This window comes from Gobio gobio (genome assembly GCF_949357685.1).
Source record: "Gobio gobio genome assembly, chromosome: 8".
NCBI lineage: Eukaryota > Metazoa > Chordata > Actinopteri > Cypriniformes > Gobionidae > Gobio > Gobio gobio.
Window position 1 is genome coordinate 55,348,547 of NC_137114.1, and position 16,512 is coordinate 55,365,058.

At 40.6% G+C, this 16,512-nt stretch overlaps 1 protein-coding gene across 1 annotated transcript; it reads right to left on the reverse strand.

Moving 5' to 3' along the window:
* Positions 1-1,918: 1,918 nt before the first annotated feature.
* On the reverse strand, positions 1,919-15,904 carry LOC307130046 (NLR family CARD domain-containing protein 3-like). Its single transcript, XM_079822908.1, has 5 exons — positions 15,780-15,904; positions 14,572-14,667; positions 12,629-14,365; positions 7,931-8,083; positions 1,919-3,282 (listed from the first exon to the last, which is right to left on the reverse strand). Exons 1-5 carry the CDS (start codon positions 15,845-15,847, stop codon positions 3,258-3,260), a joined length of 2,079 nt encoding a protein of 692 aa, XP_079679034.1. The 5' UTR covers positions 15,848-15,904; the 3' UTR covers positions 1,919-3,257.
* Between the last annotated feature and the right edge of the window lie 608 nt (positions 15,905-16,512).

The window sequence follows — 16,512 nt, forward strand, 5'->3', positions numbered from 1 at the left end:
CCGTTTCCTTCAAGTGTTTTAAAATCACAAAGAAATGCACTTTTTCATTAGAAAAAAAAAAAATCCACCTTTAATAGTAGAAAATATTTACAGTACAAACCTTATCAGGAACTTACTCAAAAACCTTACGAGGACAAAAAAAAGAAAAATAATCGTTCATTAATCGTAATCAAGGTACAATGTTCAATTAATCGAGGTTTTTATTTTTGGTCAAATCGTTACAGCCCTAATGTAAATGTTTAACCACTAGATGTAACAGTCATAAGCATTTACAAACATATATCAGCTTTTTTGTAACAGTGTGTTGCTTTGTGTTTACCAATAAACAATATTGCAAAAAAAATCTTACCACCCCGCCACCCCAGCCCAGCCCCTGATGTTTCTCAAACCTAAGGAGACAAAATGTGCAGGGTGTGCTCAGGACAGGTTTGAGAAACAGTTTTAGCTAAAATTCTTTTTAACTCTCACCTATTAAAAAGAGGACATTTTGTTATCCAATGACAAATGATACATTATAACTCACCATTGTTTCACAAATTTGTAGCCTGCATTATAGTTTTGCTTATTTGCAAATGACACGGGAATATCCATGATTCATCATTTCTCTCGAGTGTATTTCTGACCAAAATACTCAATTATTTGTAAATACACAGATATATAATACATCTTAAACATGCAAGGAATAATATTGAACTCACTTTTCTCGAACAGACGCACAGTCTTTGGTAAACATCACACACACTGCAACGTGACTTCTCGGAGAATCTTCCCGTGCAGACTCGGGCGGGAGCGTTTATAACTGTTTATCACTGCAGTAATAGGGATGGGCGGATGGATCCTGAAGTATCGATTCCACTGCAGTGGGATGGGCGTACACTTTCGATTCTGCTGTTGTACCGACAAGATCACATACAACGATTGATCCTAGTGTTTTAACCAGTAATTTTATTTATCTAACACAAAACTCAATGTTTTAAATAAACCATAAGTGGAAAAATAAACTATTTCCTACGGTGTAGGATAGAACTATTTCTCCTGCTCGCCAGATACAAGAGAGAACCAATACACAGCGCGCTCGCTGCTGACGCTTAATCAAAAACGGCTGCGTTTCTAAAAGCATAAGCATAAAATCATAACGCTAAAGATGCCCTGAACAATGCTTGTCAGATGACAGAGAAACAACCGCGAGTTAACAAAATATAATAAACAATAAACAAAGTGAAAGTGTACACAACCGTTCAAAATGTTGATGTCATAAGGAAATTAATCATTTTATTCAGCATGAATGCATTCAATTATTCAAAAGTGACAGTAAAGGCTTATTTACAGTTATCTTTCATTTGTATCCTCCTTATCTCTCTCTCTGGTAATTGTTCACGTTATTCATAATCCTGACTTTTTAATCAGTTTCTCTTTATGTTCAGAGCATCCACAATATAAATTAAAGAAAGGCTGTTTCTTTGTTCTCGAAAGTTAAAGGGCTGTTTTTTATTTTAATACTAAAACTAGAGGACTCACATGTGCAGTATATAGCTCATATTTATGGTGCTAATTGCAAATCTACAAATCTGCTTACTTGATGAAATAGAAAAACAAACTGCAGACCTGTCAACTAATGCATGAATGGAAAAATTATACTTGGGGATGATTTTAATGTGTCCCAGATAATAACTGAGATGGCCTCCCAAAGGAGTAAAAGATTATGTTAGTAACAAGATTATTTCTGTCTTATGTAATAATTCTCAAAATAGTGATTTGTCATTGCAGTCTGGTATAGATTTATGGTTAATATCAGAGGAGTTGACATCATTGATTGACAACATTACTATTGATCCTGGAGTTTTAACGGATCATAAATCTATTCACATTATCATCACCACTAATGCCAATAGAAAGAACATGAGCAGAAGTTGAGACTGGATTTTAAACAATTCTTTATTATTAAATGATGATTTTAGTTGAAAAATACTTTGTGTGACAGATGATCGGACCGCCCGAAATGGACGATAGGGTCAGAATAATCATCCTGGCTCAGGAGAGCCATAACCTATTTTCTTTTGTTAAAGATTTTATTTGTTTGGCCGTCACCAGCTCCTTGGATGACGAGACCTTAAAAACCCTGTTCCAGATCGGGGCAACATTCCATCACCCTCTCGACCTCCCAGATACCACTGGACTAAACTGGAGAGAAGCTGTCATCCGGTGTGTGGAGAGTGTCGCGTCCCGATCTGGAACACAGCCAGACCCAGAGCCCGTATCTACACGCTCGACCACAGACGGAGAGCTAACACCCACCACAATACATAAGCCAGAGCCCGAGGAGAAGAGGACAGGGCTGTCCCTCACCCCGGAAGTGCAGCTCCATCGCAAATCTGACTAGGGGTGTGAGCCAGTGACATCAGTGACCCACACTACACAATGGAAATGCAGAATATTTATGCTTATTGTTGACAATACACAATCACATATTCCTAAACAGGAATGGCCTTAAATAAGAAATGTTTCAAGGATTATTTTGCGTAGATGTTACATTTCGATGAAATGTCAATGCAGTCCTTCTGTGTCCAGAGGCAAATGAGCAATTTATATGAGCATCAAAGATCCGTTTCAGCAAAAAAAAAAAAATGTTCCCTTAACTTTATTAATGTTTTTGGACTAATCAGTTCAATTAATAGTTCAATAGCTCACTCATAAAGACAGCCCCTTGTCGCCATCTACTGGATTTATGATGCAAGTTGCTCAAACACAGACGTTATTAAATAGTTAGTGTTATTAAATAGTTTTGTAAACTATTATGGCATTATATGTTAAATTGAGCCTATAGTTTCCACTGTAATTAGAAAGAACATGTACTAGGCCTCAAAATGCAATTTCAAATGCACCTGCAAACTATTTTTCTAGTCATGCATTTCATCAATGAGGATTTCTTAAAAATACTATGTAAAAATCTTGTCTCGTTCTCGTGAACCCAATCTCGTATCTCGTCTCGTGAAATAAGTGTCTCGTCACACCCCTAGTTTATACTGTGTGTTTATAGAAATCAAATGGTTAATCTGTGAATGAGAAACTGAGATTTGCTGCTGTGAAATAAAAGGTGTTTCACTGCCGCCTCATCAGGTCTGTCAGAGGATCGTTGAAATCTAAATGAAGTCTTAATTTATAACAGTGAAGTCACTGTATCTTCAGTCTCTGTTGATTCTGTTGACTGTGAGTCTCTGTAGTGGATCCTTATTCACCATCAGATGATCAGCACAACATCAGACTGTCATCTGATTGTAAGTCCTAAAATAAAACACACACACAGTCACATATGCAGTGTGAGACATTACGTCTGTCACATCTTTTCATAAGAAAACTGAGCACTAACTAGATAAGCTTTATTAATTCATTCTCAAACATGATAATATAGCTTCTATCTGATGCTCAAAGTCACTTTACAAAATCAAAAGGTCATGAAAGGTCACTTTCACACAACGGACAGCTGATACAGAACCAGCAGAAATTATCATTTCACTCCACTACACATTTCCTTTTATTTCTAGTGAGTAAAACAGCCATCTGAACTTTAAATTAAAATATGATGGAAACTGTTAAAAACTAGAGATGCACCGATTGCAATTTTCTTGGCCGATTCCGATTTACGTTTTTTTGTTAATGAGATCGGCCGATATCGATTTTTGCAGATTCCGATTTTCTTTCTAAGAACTATAATTGACAACATATACAAACAAAAATCCACTTTTTCTTCAAAGCAATTTTTTTTTATTCTAAAATAAATTATTAAACATTACAACAGGATCTTCTCTCCCTTAAACAACCCTCAAAAAATAAGTGTTCTGTGCCTGGAAAGAAGTAGAAATAACAAATAACTGAAAATCATTTGCTTTATGAAACAAAACATTATAAATTGACCTTTTTCTCAAAAGATCAAAAGATCCTATGAATGAACAAACCTGAAGTGTACAATACTCCTCCAAATAATAGTTCAGTAATTTGGGAAATAAATGTTGCCAGCTAGGGATGTCAAAGTACCAAAATTCCAGTAGTCGGTACAAATACCATAAAAATGTTATGGTACTCGGTACCAATTTCGGTACCACAGCTAAATGTTTATATATGTAGGAGCTAAATCTAATACTGTAAGCTACTGAGTTGTCTTGGTCCCGGAGAAGTTAGGTTGACTCCCTTTCTTTGGTGTCACGTTGTTTACTTCGTCCATAATAACGAGAAGACCATTCTTCCGTTGCATCACTATACAGAGTTTATTGGCTTCACAAACACCACAGTACATAATGTCCATTTGAATATTCAATACATTCATCCAAAGGGAAGTTTATATACGTTCACAGCTGTTGCGGTTAAAACCTTTTTGCCCTTCCGGGTCAAAACACCTACCTACAGCATTAGGAAGGCTACCTATATACATTGATCTCTCAGTAATGTTCACAGCGCCACTCAGTGGTCAAAATAAGAATAACATCACCCAGCCAAACACATTTTGGCTCCTACAATATATATATATATATATATATATATATTTTTTTTTTAATTTATTTTTTTTTTATTAGGGCTGTCAAAAGATTAATCGCGATTAATCTCATTCAAAATAAAAGTTTGTGTTTACATAATATATGTGTGTGTACTGTGTATAATTATTATTTATATATAAAAACACACACAAGCATGTATATATTTAAGAAAAATTTGTTATATTTATACATAAGATATTTATATTTATATATAATATAAATTATATAAATGTATATACAGTATATACATGCAAATATTTCTTAAATATATACATGAATGTGTATGTATTTATATATACATAATAATTATACAGAGTACACACAAATATATTATGCAAACACAAACTTTTATTTTGGATGTGATTAATCGCGATTAATCTTTTGACAGCCCTAATATATATATATATATATATATATATATATATATATATATATATATATATATATATATATATATATATATATATATATATATATTGTGGCAGAGGGGGCGTGGTTCTGCAAAGTCTGTAGCGGACACATCACACTGGTGCCGAAACCCGGGAAGGGAGAAGAGTGCCGCCGCTATGCAGACCCCGCCAAAGACGCCGCTTGCGGACCTCGTTCAGTCGCTCACCGGTGTTCACCAACAGACCCATGAAGATCTGCTGGCCGTGAGGGCCGAACAGGACAAACGCTTCGAGGCCCTCATTCGGGCCCAGCATGAAGACCGCGAGCTGTTCCGGAGCTGGATGGCCCGGGAGATTCCGGCCGGACTCCCCCCCCCCCCCCCCCCATCTACCACCGACTCGGTAGCCACCATCCACCTTTCGAAGATGGGCTCAGAGGATGATCCGGAGGCATTCATTGACCTCTTCGAGAGGACCGCAGAGTCCCGGGGGTGGCCCCGGTCGGACTGGCCAATGCGGCTCCTGCCACTGTTGTCAGGATAAGCGCAGGTAGCCGCACACCAACTGCCAGTCCAGAATCTCCTGCACTATGAAGACCTGAAGTGCCATCTTGTAGCTGGTCGGCCGGAGCCCAGAGCAACAGCGACAGCGTTTCCGGTCCCTTACCCTCGGCGAATCCGGCTGACCCTTCACCTTCGCGCACCAGCTCCTGGACTCGTGCCGCAAGTGGCTGATGGCCGGCGGAGGCGACGTCGAGGGTATCAACGACCGTGTGGTGCTGGAGCAGTGCATCGCGGTCCAGTACCACCGCCCGACGTCGCTAACCAAGGCCATCCAGTTGGCGGAGGACCACATGGTGGCGTGCCACGGGGTCGGCGAACCCTTACCATCGGCGTCTCTCTCTCTCTCTCTCCCCCTTCCTGTTTCTTTCCCTTCTCTCCCCAAGCCTGTTCCCCTTCCCAGGTCGCGTGGACTGTTGCCGCCCAGACCAGCCCCAAGGTGGAGGACGGGCGGCCCCAGGGATCCGGCAGCACCACCCCGCCCGGTCCCGAGGGGAGGGGCGACCGTCTCGGATCCCTACGCCTCCCCCTCTGTCTCAGCGCTCTCTCCACGCCAATCGCCGGACCTACTTCCGGCCACTAGGGCGGCGGGGAAGTCTGGGCCAGCTTGCTGGCGCTGCGGGGATCCGGGTCATTTCATCGACCGCTGTCCCGTCATGGAGGTCGGGACACTGGTCCGGGTCCCCGACGCTCCACAAGCCGCCCCCCATCAAGCTGGATTGTACCTAATTCCTGTGAGTATCAAGGGGGGTACGTATCAGGCCTTGGTCGATTCGGGTTGTAACCAGACCTCTATCCACCAAAGCCTGATTCGCCCTGAGGCATTGGGTACCGGCCGCACGGTTACGGTAAGGTGTGTGCATGGGGAAGTGGTGAAATATCCGTTGCTGCCCGTGGATATTCTATTTAGGGGTCAAAAGCATAGTGTGGAGGTGGCAGTTAATCTGCACCTCCGGCATCCGCTAATTTTAGGGACCAATTGGACAGCGTTTAATGAATTGTTGGGACACTTGTGTGCGGGTGCTTCTTGGGGTAAGCATGTAAACCGGAAAGAGTCGGTTGCTCAGGTGGGAGAGGTGGATTCGGGGCCTCTGGGAACTGTTCCGGGGGAACAAAGCGGTCTTGAGATGCCCGTTCTCACAGACCGCGATGATTTTCCCCTGGAACAGTCCCAGGACGAGTTGCTTAAAAATGCGTTTACGCAGGTCCGTTCCATCGACGGCCACCTCATCCACCCTGACCAGCCGCTCTCTTATCCGTATCTTTGCATTTTAAAAGATAGGTTGTATCGGATGACCCAAGACGCCCAGACAAAGCAGGATACAACCCAGTTGTTAGTACCTAAAAGCCGCCGGGAAATGCTTTTCCAGGCAGATAATTTCAATCCGATGGCCGGGCATTTAGGACAAACGGCCACGATTAACCGTCTAATGGCCCGGTTCTTCTGGCCGGGCATTCACGAGAATGTACGCAGGTGGTGTGCGTCTTGTTGTGAATGTCATTTGGTGAATCCACCGGCCACCCCAAAAGCACCATTGTGCCCACTCCCGCTAGTGCAGGTAAATGTATTTAACCATTTAAATTTTTTTATTAAATGTATTAAGTTTATTATTTATGATGATAATCATTATAAGTTAATAATACATAAAAATGTAAAGGCTGTATGCTGTTTAAAAGTAAACATTGTTTATAAAAAAAGATTAAGTGAAAAATAATCAACCATTGAAGCATAAACATTATTAGTAGTAGAGATGTATTATTATTACATAGAGCCAGCACTAAATCTTCTGTAGGCTACAACAGTAGCCCAATATATTCTAACAATTTTTTTTTTTTTTTAATCAAACTTTTATTTTGACGGGTTGCCGTGAAGACGGTTTGCTTTAGCCTTTAGCCAGCTGTAGCATTTGCCCTTGAGTGTCTATGTTCATATGACAGTTTTCTCAAATGAAACGGTAAATTCTCATGAAGTGACGGTTTATGCATTCGGCTGGTCATCCAGCGCCATGAAGTCCATAATTTCTTTGTAATTGCTTTGGTCTTTTCGCTGCTTATACCAAGGAAAGATAGGAGAGGCTGCAGACCTGTGGCTGGCTCTGAGCTCTGGCCAGCTTTAGCCGTTACCTTTGCTAACGTTACCTTCTTCAAACTGGGCATGTTCCGCGGGGGGGATGGAGTTTTAAGTGTCTAATTAGGTTTGTCATGTTGTGCACTTTCCTGGTGGTTCCCCCGGGGTTTATTTTAACCTTACAAGTTTTACAAATGGCATAATTAGTGTCTTCTAGTGTTTGCATGCGGCTGTGAGCACAGCTACATGTAGACGGATCGGCTCAAAATCGGAGACACGTGAGACTTATCGGCCGATCATCGATCAGGCCGATCATGCAGAAAATCGGCCAATTCCGATCCCTGGCCGATCAATCGGTGCATCTCTATTAAAAACTATTGTTACCATAGTGTCTCCAGTTTATAATGTGGATCATCCCTCAGATCATCTCCTAGTTTATTCCCAGACAGATCCAGTTCTCTCAGATGTGAGGGGTTTGATCTCAGAGCTGAAGCCAAAGCAGCACAGCCTTCATCTGTGACACCACAATAACTCAACCTGTAGAGAACAATGACACACAATAAGTCTCCAAAGCTAAACATGACCACTTAAACAAAATAAACAAATAACATAATGCTGTCAATATGAAATATATATAAATACTCATTAGTTCACGTTGTTAAAGGTCCCATGGCATGGCATTTTTCTATTATTTTATAATGTTTCCTGAGCTGTACTTATATTGTTAGTATGACTTTTACATCATAAAATGTCATAATTTAGAAATAAAAGGCATTTTTTCTATACTGCTGTTTGCCCTGTGGCTGAATGCCCTGCTTCAAGAGGCGTGTCTGCTGTGAGACTTCAGTAAAAACACCCACTGTTGTGATTGGCTGACATCTTTGCATTTTATATGAGCGGAGGGGGCGTGGTTTAACGAGGCACGAGCAGGCACGAGTCTGCCAGGGAGACGGATGGACCTGAGTTCACTTCACATCAGTTCTCAGCATGTCTGAACTGTTTTAGTTACAGCATATACTTTAGGTTATTAGTCTATTTCTAGTCGGAGGGACTGTCACTCATGTCAGAAAGTTAGTAACTTTAGTAAATTATGGATCAGCGCTGACTGGAGACGCGAACCGTTTAGAACGATTCAGTCCGATTTGGTGAACTGATTCGGTTCACTAAAAAGAACTGGTTCAAAAGAAAGATCGTTCGCGAACCGGACATCACTAATGTATCAGAGACTGAGCTCAGCGATTGCTAACAAAGTTATTTATAGTAACTACTGAGTTATGAGAGCGCTGTCAGTCAGCGCGAGTTTATTGTGTTTGTATCTGAGAGTTCTGAATAAACAGTCACACCGAGTCCGTCTCTTCATCATTATTCTACCAACTTTGTAACACATGCAAAGTACCATTACAGCTGTCGAGATGAACGAGTTAAAAGTAAGTGTTGATAATAGCATTATTTTTAAAATAAAATAAAAGCGTCAGTGACGCGCGTTGAGTACACAGCGCAAACAAAGACACAACAGCAGTAATCGGATGTAATCCAGTTTATTGTGGGGCTAGGCTGGCTAGCCCGGATATGCTCAAGCTTACCCCCCTTCTGCTTAATCTCACGCCGCGTTTGGTGCCTCCGCTGTGGGCCAGATGCAGTACTGTGGGTCGGGGATGTTGAAGGCCGAGCTTCGGCGTGTGTGAGGTTTATCTCTGCTGATGTTGAGCAGAAACTCATGACTGTATGCACATTTTAGAACCGATAGACGCGACGAGGACGTACAAAAACACTGACTCACAAGATATAAAACACGAAAACACCGTTCTGTCTGGAGAGAGAGAAGTCGCATTGTGTGCACGAATAATAAATAATTAGCTACACATCAGAAATCACTGATCACAGATCAGAAGGAACTGAAAAAAGACTTCTGTTTTCATTTGTACATCCAAACACTGAGAAACTGCCAGCGTTCACTCGTTCACAAGCAATGATGCAATGATCTCTCGACGAGCGTTTGCATGGGCGTGCCAGATTCTCTGGGCGGAGGAAAGGGAGGAAACCGTGCCTGCTTGGACGTCAAACCAGGAGACTTCAGGATTGGCTAGTCTGGCCTGTCATTTTCTCAAAGGCAGAGAAAGACAGCCACAACTCGGTTTTACACCGATCAACATTTCTATCCACTTGGGGACAATATTCAGGCTAGGGGAACTCATATTAATGTTGAAAAACCTCATAAAATGAAAATTTCATGCCATGGGACCTTTAAAATACATCAGTTAGGATTAAAGGAGAGAATATACAGTTTGTACAGTATAAAAACATTATTTCTGTGGAAAGTCCCATAAAACATGGAAACCGAAATGTGTGTGTGAGACTTTGTGTGTATGAGTGTGAGAGTGTGAGTGTGTGTACGTGTGACTGTATGTGTGTGAGAGAGTGTGCGTGTGTGTGTGTGTGTTTGACTGTGTGAGAGTGTGTGTGTGTGTGTGTGAGTGTGTGTGTGTGTGTGTGTGTGTGTGTGTGTGTGTGTGTGTGTATGTGTGACTGTATGTGTGTGAGAGAGTGTGCGTGTCTGAGTGTGTGTGCGACTGAGTGTGTGATTGTGTGTACATGTGACTGTATGTGTGTGAGAGTGTGCGTGTCTGTGTGTGAGAGTGTATGTGAGTGTGTGTGTGCGTGTCTGTGTGTGTGTGAGAGTGTATGTGAGGGTGTGAGTGTGTGTGTGTGTATGTGTGACTGTATGTGTGACTGTATGTGTGTGAGAGAGTGTGCGTGTCTGAGTGTGTGTGTGTGTGTGTGTGTGTGTGTGTGTGTGAGAGAGTGTGTGTGTGTGCGTGTGTGTGTGTGTGTGTGTGTGTGTGTGTCTGTGTGTATGTATGTGTGAGTGTGTGTGAGAGAGTGTGTGTGTGTGTGTGTGTGTGTGTGTGTGTGTGTGTGTGTGTGTGTGTGTGTGTGTGTGTGTGTGTGACTGTGTGTGTCTGAGAGAGTGTGCGTGTTTTTTCTTCTCTTTCCTCTCTTTTCAAGCTTTCTCTTTTTGACGATAAAGAGAGACCTTTTTTTCAACAATATGGAGTACTACTTCGAATCTCCTGAGGCTGCAAAAAAAAAAAAAAAACTACCACCAAAACTTTTCTGAGCAATTTTACAAGCGACGTTGACGACAAGGATAGACCTTTTTTCCCTTCTTGTTTTTCTTTTCTTCCCCTTTTATTTATTTTATTATTATTTTCGTTTTCCTCTCAACAATACGGAGTACTATTTCAACTTTTCCTCGACTCACCTCTTTCTTGCCAGACTATGAGTAGCGTTACTTGTTTTGTAAATGTACTGAACTGCACCCTGTTTATTCTTTATTAGGGTAATTCTGTCTTATTAGTGTTAAGTTTGTTGGAGTCAACTCCACTACATACTCGGTTGTGATAAAGTTTTTCTGGCCTTTCGCCATGTCTAAGTGGTCAGGTATCAGAAGGGATTTTCTTTTGTTATTTTTGATTATATTTTTGTTTTTGTTCTCTATGTTCTGGGTATGTTCAGGGGTTGTGTTTGATGGAGGTTTCTTTTGTCTTATTTGGTTTTTATTTTTGTTTCTCACTCATTTAAACCTGCTCGAGCTTAAAAAAGCATTGTTTTTTATTTATTCCCAATTTAAACCATTATGTTCTTCTTCACAGTTTTATGAATAAGTCTCCTGTTAATTCTAAGGGGGGAGGAGTTGGACACAATATTAGAATCATTACATGGAATGTACGTGGGTTGGGTGGCCAAATTAAACATTCCAGAGTTTTCTCTCATCTAAAAACACTGTCCTATGATATTTTGTTTCTTCAGGAGACACATCTGCGTACAGGTGATCACATCAGATTGCGTAAAAAATGGGTTGGTCATGTATTTCACTCTAGTTTTAATAGCAGATCCAGAGGTACTGCAATTCTGATACATAAAAGAGTCATGTTTCTAGCAGAGCAAGTACTTTCAGATCCTGAAGGACACTTTGTAATTGTCAGTGGTGTCCTTTTTCAAACTCAAGTAGTGTTAATAAACGTATATGCCCCAAATTGGGACAACCCTACTTTTTTGCCTATGCTTTTCTCAAAAATCCCAAATCTTGATACCCATCATCTTATTTTTGGAGGGGACCTCCAAATCAATAACTGTGTTATTGATAATAATCTTGATAAATCTGTGACTAAATCATCATCTTCCTCGGCTATGTCCAGGTTTCTAATTTCACTAACAAATCAAATAGGCTGTGTAGATCCCTGGCGCTTTTCCCATCCTTTTGATAAAGTATTTTCTTTTTTCTCTAGTGTGCACCATGTTTATTCCTGGATTGATTAAGCATTACTTTCTTCGGTTATTTCTTCAGATTACTCTGCCATTGGTATTTCCGATCATGTCCCGCATATATTAGATATATCCTTTTTGCCCACTTTCAAGAGCCGACCTCAGTGGAAATTTGATGTAGGGCTTCTCGTCAGAACTGACTTCTGTGAATTCTTATCCAAAAATATTGACTTTTTCATTGAGACTAAAAAAAAAGAATCAGTGTCTGCTTCTCTTTTATGGGAGACATTTAAAGTTTTCATTCGTGATAGAATAATTTCTTTAGGTGCCAACTTAGCTAAGATTAGGAAGTCTCGCCAAAAAGAGCTTATCCGTTCAATTTTAGAGGTGGATAGCCAGTATTCCAGTGATCCCAAACCCGATCTTAAATTTAAACGTTTGAAGTTGCAAACTGAATTTGATTTGCTTTCACAAATAAAGCAGAATATTATTTTAAAAGAACTAAAGCCACCTATTATGAACATGGGGACAGAGAAGGCTGTCTTCTTGCTTCTCAGCTTAAACACCAGTCCGCATCCCGCTATATTACACAGATTTATGATAACCATTCTAATAAGCTTCTTACGGACCCTCAAAAAGTTAACTCTGTGTTTTCCTCCTTTTACTCCAGTCTTTACACTTCTCATTCTCCTTCTGATGCTTCGTTAATGGAATCTTTCTTACATAATTTAAATATACCTGTTTGTAAATATGTACTCTGTTTTCTTTGTTCTCAATATTTTTTCGACTGTAATGATTGAACTCAGAGTAACTTACTGATCATATCTGCCCCCAATTAATCTCCTCAGGTCAAACTCCTGCATCGTCTTCTCTGAGGACAACAACACAAAAACTAAAGCTGACCACTGAGATGAGGAGAGTTTCACTTTACGTAATCCTCCACGGCTCATATGAGGTTGAGCTTCGTCCACTAGTGAAAGATCACCCAGTTCATTCAGACAGTGAAACAGATTGATGTATTTATCTGGAGAGGGATTCTCACTGATCTTTTCTTTAATATAGCCAACTGTTTTCTCATTGCTGTGAGAGCTGTCTCCTGTCTGTGTCTTTAGTTCTTGTAAGAGACTCTGATTAGACTTCACTGACAGACCCAGAAGGAAACGAAGGAAAAGGTCCAGATGCCCATTTTTACTGTCTAAAGCCTCATCCACAGCTCTCTGATGGAGATCAGACAGTGAATCTGTGTCTCCATTAGTTGGTTTTGGAATCTGGTCAAACACATTGATGTTATTGTTTATAAAGGAGAGATGCACATATAGAGCCGCTAGATGCTCCTGAATGCTCAGATGAACAAAGCAGAAGACTTTCCCCTGATACAAGCTCAACTCCTCTCTGAAGATCTGAGTGCACAATCCTGAGTACACTGATGCTTCTGTCACATCAATGCCACACTCTCTCAGGTCTTCCTCATAAAAGATCAGGTTTCCTTTCACAAGCTGCTGATATGCCAATTTCCCCAGTTTCCCCAGTTTGACAATCATGTCTTCATCTTTCACTTTCTTCTCATAGTCCTTCTCATGTTTGATGTTGGTTTGAAGGATCAGGAAGTGTGTGTACATTTGAGTGAGAGTCTTGGGAATTTCTCCAGTCTCTGCTTCACTTAACATCTTCTCCAGAACTGTGGCTGAGATCCAGCAGAAAACTGGGATGTGACACATAATAAAGAGGCTCCTTGATGACTTCAGGTGTGAGATGATCCTTTCGGCCAGACTCTGATCACTGATTCTCTTCCTGAAGTATTCCTCCTTCTGTGGGTCACTGAAGCCTCGTACCTCTGTCACTCGATGGACACACTCAGAGGGGACGAGATCAGCTGCTGCGGGTCTGGAGGTGATCCAGATGAGAGCAGAGGGAAGCAGATTCCCCGCAATAAGGTTCGTCAGCAGCTCGTCCACTGAGGCTGATTCAGTCACATCACACAACCTCACATCGCTCTGAAAATCCAGAGACAGACGACACTCATCCAGACCATCAAAGATGAATGACACTTTATACTTATCACTGGATATTTCCATTTCTTTGGTTTCAGGGAAAAAGACATGAAGAAGATCTGAAAGACTGAGTGTTTTGTCCTTCATCAAGTTGAGCTCTCTGAAAGGAAGTGGAAATATGAGCTGGACGTCCTGATTCTTTTTCCCTTCAGCCCAGTCCAGGATGAATTTCTGCACAGAGACTGTTTTTCCAATGCCAGCGACTCCCTTTGTCAGCACAGTTTTGATGGGATTGTCTTGTCCAGGTAAAGGTCTAAAGATGTCACTGCATTTGATCGGTGTGTCCTCTGTTTCTGCTCTCCTAGACTGTGTCTCAATCTGTCTCACCTCATGCTCATTATTGATCTCTCCACTTTCACTCTCTGTGATGTAGAGCTCAGTGTAGATCTCATTCAGGAGTGTTGGGTTTCCCTGCTTTGATATTCCCTCACACACACACTCAAACTTCTTCCTCAGATTTGATATCAATGTGTTGAGGACTTCAGCAGGTTTAGAGTCATGGCTGTAAGATTAAAATAACACATTATTACACAAGTTAGAAAAGTAAATAGCCTTAGATCACAAAATGGATGCTTCGTTTGCTGTATTATGGGACACAGAACGTCATACTGTTTCTGAAATGTTTCAATCATTAATCATGTGTTTGAGTGATGTGTGATGTCATTGCAGCTCCTAAAATTAAACAACAACAAAAGTCCCACATTTTACCTGAAACCAGGACACATGCTTTCATTAAAGTCTTGTGGTTGAATCACAGGTGTGAACACAGTTTTGTTTTTAACTGGTCTGGATTGAAGATTTGACCTTAAATCAGAATGAAGAGGGTAAAGAATCAGACACACTGATATTGATGTAATTGTGTCATTAACTGAGTAACAGACCAACAGCTTTTACAGTGTGTGAATGTATTAACAATACAATACATAGAGCTTTACACAAGAGCGCAATGATCATCATTAATAGACTGAAACTTACAGGATCTGAACTCATTACACTGCTGTATATTAATAACAACTTTATAAAAATCAAATACTATAAGCATAACTTTAATAGAGATGATATCAGTGGTGGGCTATCAGGGAGAAGAGAAGGCCCTGATGGCCTTGTCAAAATCAAAAATATATTTTTTTAATAATTAAATTAAATTAAATGAATGTGTGTCTGAACATGTCTACATGCAATTACTGTCTATTTCAGTACGTTACAATTATATTTCCTTAAAGAATGTGGTTATTTTTTGTGAGGCTGAGCTGTATTTTACATTTGTCATCATCTAAAAGCATCACAGCTCCGTGGACCAGCACTAGTAGAATAGCTAGCCTTCCGCTGAAGCTGCCATTTTCCATTGGATCATACCTTTGACTGACGCGTGTCATCAGCCAATCAGATTTTGATGTGTAGTGATAAAACGCCCCAGAGGCCCAGCGATGTGTCGGTGCTACCCCCCGCTGATGTTATCAGCCGTTTGAACTTTTCGCGGGTTGTGAGCATCTATGTGAAATTATCTATGGCCGCTGCAGACGACGAGCTGCGCGAGCTTCGTGTGAATCCTGATGTCAAGCCGGTAATGTTAGCTGACAAGCTGTTTTTTTTTCGTGTTTCTTTTGATATTCTTGTTGGTCCGTGTTTTTGTTTGTTTAAGAGTATTTGTGTGAGTTCATTTTGATTAATTTCACCAGTTGCCTAAACGGTGACACGTGAGTGCAGTGGTATCAATAAATGGTTCAATTGTCTTTTTGTCTCGCGTGTCCTTTTATGTTGCTTGCGACCTTACCAACGAGCACTTTGAAAGCGGGGTTTACAGTGCATGATTCTATTTTGTATGTATCGGTGTGTGTGTTATGGCAGCGGCGTGGGGTGTGATTGTTAGTGAAGGCCCTGACTGAAACCCCACGGTACGCTACTGGATGAAATACCTGAGATCAGGGCACATGTCTCCACTCTTAAACTTTATTGGCAGATCCATAGAGCGGTCACTCTTCATAGACACACAGCTGGACTCTGGTCTTGATCTCTTCTGCTGGACTGAACTGGTTTTAAAACTAAGTAAAATAAAAAGCATACAGACTTATACATGTTGTGCACTTTTACTGGAAACTTCTGTCTTAGGAAAGATCAGTGAGTGTTGTAACACTTTTGCTGTAACGTCTGTAACTCAGTGGTGTTTCACTGTGTCTCAAACTTTGATTACTATTATTTTGAGAAATTAACTTTGCAAATGTTAAACATGATAAAAAAAATGAAACAAAGCAACTGAGAAAAACAGTAATATGTGACCCTGGACAACAAAACCAATCATCATTATTTTTAATTGACCCTTATTTTTTCCCCCTACTATGGTAGTGAATGGTTGCTCTATCTGCTTGGTTACAAACATTCTTCAAAATATTTTATTTTGTGAACAAAGAAACTCATACAGGTTTGGAACAACTTGAGTGAGGTAACAAGGTGAGTAAATGATGACTGATTTTCGGGTGAACTACCCCTTTAAATAATGATGTGCCATTTTATACGATCTGTGCATGTTTCATGAAGTTATGAGTAAAAATGCCACTTGAAATCTACATATGACACATTGCATCCCGATAAGAAGAGGAATATTTTTAGCCAAATATGTTCCATCATTCTATAAGTAATCTCTCGTGATCG

Bases quoted from the DNA above. Each gene is read 5' to 3' on its own strand.
- LOC307130046 (XM_079822908.1), bottom strand. From the start codon at position 15,847: ATGAAGAGTGACCGCTCTATGGATCTGCCAATAAAGTTTAAGAGTGGA. The intron at 14,668-15,779 runs GTATTTCATCCA...TTCTGATTTAAG, and splicing joins GACATGTGCCCTGATCTCAG to GTCAAATCTTCAATCCAGAC. The intron at 3,283-7,930 runs GTAACAATAGTT...GTTTTATTTTAG, and splicing joins TATAAACTGGAGACACTATG to GACTTACAATCAGATGACAG.